This window comes from Hakea prostrata, chromosome 9 (genome assembly GCF_041222555.1).
Source record: "Hakea prostrata isolate BN-2017 chromosome 9, UWA_Hpros_2, whole genome shotgun sequence".
Classification (NCBI taxonomy): Eukaryota; Viridiplantae; Streptophyta; class Magnoliopsida; order Proteales; family Proteaceae; genus Hakea; species Hakea prostrata.
In genome coordinates, this window is record NC_142608.1 from 12,701,898 (window position 1) to 12,710,144 (window position 8,247).

The 8,247-nt window shown below is 35.2% G+C and overlaps 1 protein-coding gene across 1 annotated transcript; it reads right to left on the minus strand.

The window, feature by feature from the left end:
* Nucleotides 1-5,689: 5,689 nt before the first annotated feature.
* LOC149004700 (disease resistance protein RUN1-like) lies at nt 5,690-6,964 on the minus strand. Its single transcript, XM_089135692.1, has 3 exons — nt 6,630-6,964; nt 6,189-6,196; nt 5,690-6,069 (listed from the first exon to the last, which is right to left on the minus strand). Exons 1-3 carry the CDS (start codon nt 6,962-6,964, stop codon nt 5,690-5,692), a joined length of 723 nt encoding a protein of 240 aa, XP_088991818.1.
* Between the last annotated feature and the right edge of the window lie 1,283 nt (nt 6,965-8,247).

The window sequence follows — 8,247 nt, forward strand, 5'->3', positions numbered from 1 at the left end:
CTAATGGCTTTCATACCACATTGGTAACAAATATTATCTTCACTCCTTGAATTGTTATATTGAGAATCCTTATTATTCTTTTATTTATTTCTATAATAATGACGGTAATTATTCCGTCTTTTGTCTCATCCTCTTCCACAGTCATGACCATAATTTTAATTTTGCCTTTTTTCAGGCATATCATGAATTGTTGCATTCACTTCAGGGAATGGAACAGAACCAATAAGACGAGTTTCATGACTTTTCATTAATAGTCCATTATTTTATTCAGCCACAAATAGGCATGATATCATTCAGAGTATTTCTTAAAACTCCTTTTACAATATTACTATTGTAACAACAAATCTGAAACTTGAAAATTTGTCGGATATTTTCATGAATAATATTTTCTCCTTATAATTTCAAAAGAGAATTAATTTAAAAAACTACAGAACTGTATTTATTTACAGTTTCAAATCTTGCAACTTCATGTGCATCTGTAAAACTGTATTTATTTACAGTTTCAAATCTTGCAACTTCATGTGCATCTACAGAACTGTATTCATTTACAGTTTCAAATCTTGCAACTTCAAGTGCATCTGCAGAACTATACTTATTTACAGTTTCAAATCTTGCAACTTCATGTGCATCTGTAAAGCTATATTCATTTACAATTTCAAATCTTGCAATTTCAGGTGCATTTAACAATATTTGTGGTGCAAAGCCAGCAACCACTATATACAATAAATTAAACCACAACCGTTAAAGTAACATAATATCTTATTATTTGATTGATTCTTAGATTCAATAAAACACATACATTTTTATCATGATGCACTTACATTTCAAGATGGACAAGGTAAACTCCATTGTTTACAAAAACATGCGAGGAGGTTGATCATTCTTTTCACTTTGGAATAGAAAATATAATGATACATAGTCTGCTGTCTTTCTTCTCAAAACACAATACTTCGAGCGGATTCGTTCTTCGAGCGGAATCGTGTTGATAACGTGTTATAAAATAAAGAGAAAATATATTAGATACAAAGAAGAAAGACAAGATGAGTTCAATCAGAACTAATTCATTCAGTTGAGTGCATTACATATTTATAGTAGAAGGAGCATCTACTCTGATATGGAAATACAATATATGATTCTTACACACAATAAGATATTCTTGATATGGAAAGATAGATTGCCGCCCAAGATAGAAGGTGCATATAATGGAAATATTGACTGCCAATATTGTGTAATGAGATGGTTGTGATCTTCACCAATATTACATCCTGAGGTTATTGAGATCTTCAATTGGAAGTACAATCTCTTTGGGGTAATGGACATCCATAATAAATATTATTTATAACACTGCATAATTTTTAATAGATTTTTATCATTAGCTCACACATCATTCAGATTTTTGGCTTCTCACATTGATTATCAGAATTGTGGAAACTATGTTCGTTAGCTTCTTCCCTTGTACAATTCATATGTCATTAAATCTCATTGGAGCGACCCCAGTTTTGTAAATCAAAAACAGGAAATGTGGGGATAACCTTGATGAAAATTGTATCCCCTTGGAAAGAATGGAGCATTTCCATTCTTGTAGGTTCAAGGAAACACATTTAACACCATTTTCAGCTTCATCAATGACAAGATCATTTGGAGACTTTGTAGTTTAAATATTGAATTAGAAGAGTTCTTCTTGTTACTTTTCATGTTTGAAATAACTTAACAAAATTATTATCACTAAGGAAGTTTGCAAAAGAGCAAGGAAATAAATATATTAGCGCTGAGGGAAACATTTGAAGATGAAAATATTTGAATAGTAAAAATCTGCAAAATTTGTGTAGTTGACCTCTAAAAATAGAAAATGCACACCGATGAATCCAAATGAATATATCATACAACTCACGTTAATTCTAGCTTAACTATGAGATTTGTTTGAAATCTCAAGCTAAATATGCATGCAATATGTTTCAAATCAACAATTATTTGCAAAACTTCTCATAAAGGATAAACAACATTCACATCATTTTTGATGACTCAGAACTATTGGGAAATTTTTGGAGATTAACCAATTACAAATATATGGTAAAGCATGGATTGCAACATCAATAACACTAAATGGAGAATATGTGTTCCACATAATCCTTAAAAGACAGTTACTCAATTCATTTATCTATGGATTACAATCTCAATTCCCCAAATAAAACATATGCGAACACTAAATTTGGCCTGCACTTAAATCATGTTTGTAAACGGAAGAGACACAAGTTGACAGTAAGGACATAAATCCAAAACTTGGCTTAGAGCTCACTTTTGTTCAGACACATAAAATGTCAAACTATTGACCCAAGTACAAGCGCATTGTCCCACCCCAACCTCCTTGAAAGTTCCACATTCAGATAGTGTTTTTCTTCTTCTTCTTCTTCTTCTTCTTTATTTATTTATTTATTTATTTTTTTGTTGGGGGGGGGGGGGGTTAGTTTTCTAGGTAACTTATGTACCCCAATTGGTTTTCATTGGAGTGGCACATCAACAGCACTAGATGGTGAGCTTGGGAAAAACCATAAAGGATCTGGTCTACCTTTCTTCCTGCTCCATGTATAGCATGCTCATGTTTATCAATCACCATGTATGTAAATAATGGGGGGGGGGGTCAAAACATGCGATTTCCAATCTAAACAACACACACAATATTTACCAAAAATAAACACACACATAATACCCTCGATGCCAAAATATGACAACAAATCAGTGACAAGCGAGATTCTAGTTCTTCCATTCAGTCTAAGATGAGCATGAACTAGAATTGGGGCCCTTCTTGTGTTTTGTCATTGAAGTCCCCCCCCCCCCATTGAAATAAATAGAGCCTACGAGACTACAATATATTAATAACATAAGAACTATTTATGAAACAAAGTGTGTACATTACCTTGAAGTAATTTGCAATTTCCAATTTCTTGATGCTCTAAGGTCTTCATTCTTTATAGTAGGAAACCTCTGGCAGGTTCTTGCATCCTATAACTTACAGGGACATCAAGTTTTTTAAGTTTGAAAGATTTGGTAATCTTTCTAAGGAGTGACATTTAATAATAGTACCACAAGCTTTTCAATCCTCAACACCATGAATCTCCAATAGATTGTTGAATTTTTCTATTTTCAATACTTTCAAGGACCCCAAACCATCAAGGCTAGAAATTCTAGATAACTTCTCACACTTATAAATTAATAGTTCTCTCAAATCTTTCAAGTTGGAACGATATGGTAATCTTACTAAGGAGGAACATGTAGTAATTTCCAAGTTTTGCAACGACACCAATATAGAAAGGCCTTGAATTTCGGATAACTTCGCACACTCCATTATCTCTAATTCTCTCAAGTTCTTTAGGGTTGAGATATCATCTGATAACCAAGGACATGAAAGAACCAATTTAAGTAGGGAGACCCACTAGACTCGTGCACTCGCTCAAATTTAAAGTGACCAAGGACGTGAGAGAACCAATTTAAGTAGGGAGACCCACGAGACTCGTGCACTCGCTCAAATTTAAAGTGACCAAGGACGTGAGAGAACCAATTTCAGTAAGGAGACCCACCAGACTCGTGCACCCGCTCAAATATAAAGTGACCAAAGATGTGAGAGAACCAATTTCATTAGGGAGACCCACTAGACTCATGCACCAACTCAAATGTAAAGTGACCAAGGACGTGAGAGAACCAATTTCAGTAAGGAGAGCCACTAGACTCGTGCACGCGCTCAAATCTAAAGTGACCAAGGACGTGAGAGAACCAATTTCAGTAGGAAGACCCACCAAACTCATGCACGCGCTCAAATCTAAAGTGACCAAGGACGTGAGAGAACCAATTTCAGTAGGGAGACCCACCAGACTCATGCAACCGCTCAAATCTAAAGTGACCAAGGACGTGAGAGAACCAATTTCAATAGGGAGACCCACTAGACTCATGCACCCGCTCAAATCTAAAGTGACCAAGGACGTGAGAGAACCAATTTCAGTAGGGAGACCCACCAGACTTGTGCAATCATTCAAATCTAAAGTGACCAAGGACATGACAGAACCAATTTCAGTAGGGAGACCCACCAGATGCTTGCACCTATGCAAATTTAAAGTGACAAAAGATGTGAAAGAACCAATTTCAATAGGGAGACCCACCAGACTACTCCACCCACTCAAATTTAAAGTGACCAAGGATGTGAGAGAACCAATTTCAATAAGGAGACCCACCAGACTACTGCACCCACTCAAATTTAAAGTGACCAATGATGTGAGAGAACCAATTTCAGTAGGGAGACCCATCAAACGCCTGCACCCACTTAAATTTTAAGTGACCAAGGACGTGAGAGAACCAATTTCAGTAGGAAGACACATTAGACTATCGCACCATCTCAAATCTAAAGTGATCAAGGACATGATAAAACCGATAGAAGTGTCAATCCTATCTAGATTAACACAATTATTGAAACTTTTTAGTAACTCCAAAAGTTGATTTTTTGAGAGGTCAAGAGTACTGCGTAGTTGTTCACATGACTCAAGGTTTAGGACTTTCAGATTTACTGCCACCTACAAAATAATTATAAAAAAATTATGAGATTTGTTTTCTAAAACGTGTTAAAAAAATATATACAAATTAAAAATAAGAGAGAGATTAGTCTTCCAATTAAACCTTTATATTGTTCCAAATCTTCCAGTTTTTTGCGATCTCACTATATGATAGATCAAGGACAACCAATTTTTTTGGATGAAAGTTGGTTAGAGCATATTGTTCAATGCGTCCTTTCCAACTAAGCCATCTCAATTCTGAAAAAGAATTGATGCAGTTACCCAACATTTTTGCATAATCTAGTTGGAGCAATCTTAGTCCAGTCATAGCATCAAGTCCCGAACTCATCAAACATTCGCTCCTTGGTTTACTCTTGGAGTCAATATTGCTTTTCTTGAAATCAATGGTACTGAGTCCTAAACAATCACTTGTTCCCTACAAAACATATGACTTTGATCAAATACCAAAATAAATAAATTGTAATATCCAACATAAAAAAAAAGACCAAATATTGAATTCACAAAGTTGATACAAAAATAAAAATATGTGCACCCAATACCTACCTTTTGTTCGAGAAGTACATCCAAGACATCTTCTTTGGACCATATTCAACTACGTTTCTCTGGTTGTTCACTCTCTTGACGAACAATATGCCTTCCAAGTTCCCAAAGCAAATCGTGCATATTTAGCTCACCATCTTCATTAATCGTCATCAAAGACTTTGCACAAAGGATATCAAGACTCACTTCAGGGTAAAACTTACACCCTTCCCATATATGACACACAATATCTTTTTTCATCCCAATGAAAAAGCATGCAACATCCAAAAACATTTGTTGTTCCCTATTTCTTAAGTCATCATAACTTGTTTGCAATTTTATCATAACATCATCATCGGGAATTTCTTGCAACATCCTTAACTTTGCCTTCCAAAATGGCATATTTTTTTCAAATAAAGACGAACCTATAACTCTAAGAGCCAAGGGAAGTCCTTTGGTAGTTTTTACAATTTCTCTAGAAATAGCCAAATAATCTTCTTGAAGATTATTCCCTTTTAAATGCATGATGGCTAAAAAGTTCAAGAGAATCATCTAAATTCATTAATTCATGCCTATAAATCTCATGTTCTTTCAAAACAGTTAAAATAGCCCTATTTCTGGTTGTGATAATAATCTTTGCTTCCAATGCCAAACCATTCACCACCCCCAATCAAAGACTGCACTTGATTATCTTGATCCACATCATCAAGAACAACAAGAATTATTTTTCTGTTTATTCGTTGTTGGATCATTTTGATCCCATTATTCTCATCAACAACATCTAGACTTCCACCCTTTAAAACGGATTTGATAAGTTTGTTTTGTAGATAAACAATCCCAAATTTTCCAACATCCTGTCGAACATTTTCAACAAATGCATATCCATCAAATCTACTAAGAACCTCTCCACAAACAACCCGAGCAATGGTTGTCTTTCCGATGCCACCAAATCCACATATCCCTACAACTTTTGTGACCTTATGTTCAATATCTAATAACTTCAAAAAAAAAATTTATGGCTTTCAATTCCAACTAGCTCGTGAGAAACAAGTTTGGATCTCTTGTTCAGTGTACTCAAAACTTCTCAAATAACTTCTCTTAAATACTTGCCCTCATACCTGTTTAATTAATTCAAAAAGAAAAATCACAATGACGTACAAAAGAATCAAAAAGAAATATTGAATATGAAAAAACCCATAGGTGAGTTTTTTGAATTGATGTATATTATGCAATTTTAGTATATGCTTCCATCTTGGTATTGTTTCCCCAGAAAAATCTTTCACAAGTGAGTAGATAGAGTGAAATAAAATGATAAGCAAGATTTGAAATTCCTGGTATTTTAAATGCATGGAGCCTAACATATAAGAAGAAGAAAAAAATCCATGAGGAGGGACACATGCTAGCACACCAATAGATGCAGGCAGCAGCGATGTGCTTACAGTATAAACAGAAAAGGGAGAAAACAGAAAATCAAAGAGTTTGCCGGCCGGAAACCTTATCGGATCCCCCTCCCCCTTTTAATTTTAGATCAGAGTCAATTATTGTCCTTACCAAGTAAATCCCCTTAGTGGAGATTGTTTCCTCGTTGTTTTGCATTCATATATCTCGTTTAGCTCAAAGAGGCACCATTTGCTGCAACCATAGTTCATTGAAAATATGGGAATTGAGATTATTGACTGCTGGATTGCATCTTCTAGTTCAGGTGCAATCTTTTCTCCCTTCTTCAGTTCTTCTTCGTCCCTGAAAGTTCGAATTCCAGAATCCCTCAAAATATGGTATAAATGATCGGCAAAACTAGTACGAACATCTCCGCCGTGGAAGCTCAAGAACACATCATAAGTGGAACGAGAAGAGGAAGGCAATTGCTGATGATGAGTCGCAGCCATGGTATGAAATTTGATTTCTCGAAAAGTTATTCAGGTTTCAAGTGTCAAACAAACTGAAAGAAGATGAGAAAGATAGGAGGGCAATATGCAAAAGTGGTGGATTTGTGGAACGCGTCTTTGAGAGTATAAATCATGGATATATAGATTCCAAAGAGTGCCATAATGTGGATCAATATGGATTGACGATGAAATGGGCTTGAAAATTTCAGTTAAATCCACTGTTCGATGGAAATCATTGATAAAACAATGAAATTAAAACACAATTCGCTTGAAGACAAATGATACTCCACAGACCACAATGTTGCTCAAAATCACTATCTTAACTGCATGAAAGAGTGTAAATTTCCTTGATTTTATGAATATGCCACTACATTCCTTTCCTTGATTTTATGAATATGCCACTACATTCCAATCACTAAGTATGCGTTTGTTAACGTTTCTGTTCTGAGATACCAGGTCTTATGCAAAATCATTTTTTAATGTTTTTGTGCTAAAAGACCGGTCTTTGCTTGAAAATGGGGATTTGATAAATTTGTTCCAAAAATAATTCCAAAACACTTAGAATAGGTTGGTGTTTGATAAACTCATTCTAAGATTTCAATCTAGACCAATCTTATCACTTCTGTTTCTGTTCTTTAGTAAAAACATCTTTGTGATCGATGTTCTGTAAAAAGCGGTCTTTATCACTCTTTTTGGACTGGTCAGTTTTTAAAGAACAGAAGAACCATTTTAACAAACGCCTCTAACCAATTCTTCCATTCCCAAAGAACATAAGAACACCAAAAACATTTCTTAAGAACATTACCAAACTCGCCCTAAGACTACCATTTACAAATCACTAGGATTAGATCCATCCTAATAAATTAGTGATTTGTCCAACTCCAGTTCCTAGTGAGATGGTTCTAGTTCCATTTCCAATTTTGGTCCAAAATTGACACCCTTCATTGTTATGAATTGAGTCAATTTTGACTCGGGATCAAGGTTTAAAGTATCGGTATCGAGAATCGTATTGGTCAGGTGATTTTAAGAGACGTATCGTCCTGTATCAAGTATTGTATCGCTCTGGCTAATGTATTTTAGTGTAATTCAATGGAGAGACGTATCGAGATGTATCGTATCCGCTGGGTCAAATATGGATACGTATCAGCTACTATCGTATGGTATCGTGGGATACTTTAAACCTTGCTCGGGATTAACCTAGGCCGATGCCGGTCCAATACGACCATAATATTTGGAGCAAATGATGCATTGCTTGAGCCCCCAAGTAAACCGGCTTCCCCCTT

Bases quoted from the DNA above. Each gene is read 5' to 3' on its own strand.
- LOC149004700 (XM_089135692.1), bottom strand. From the start codon at position 6,964: ATGGCTGCGACTCATCATCAGCAATTGCCTTCCTCTTCTCGTTCCACT.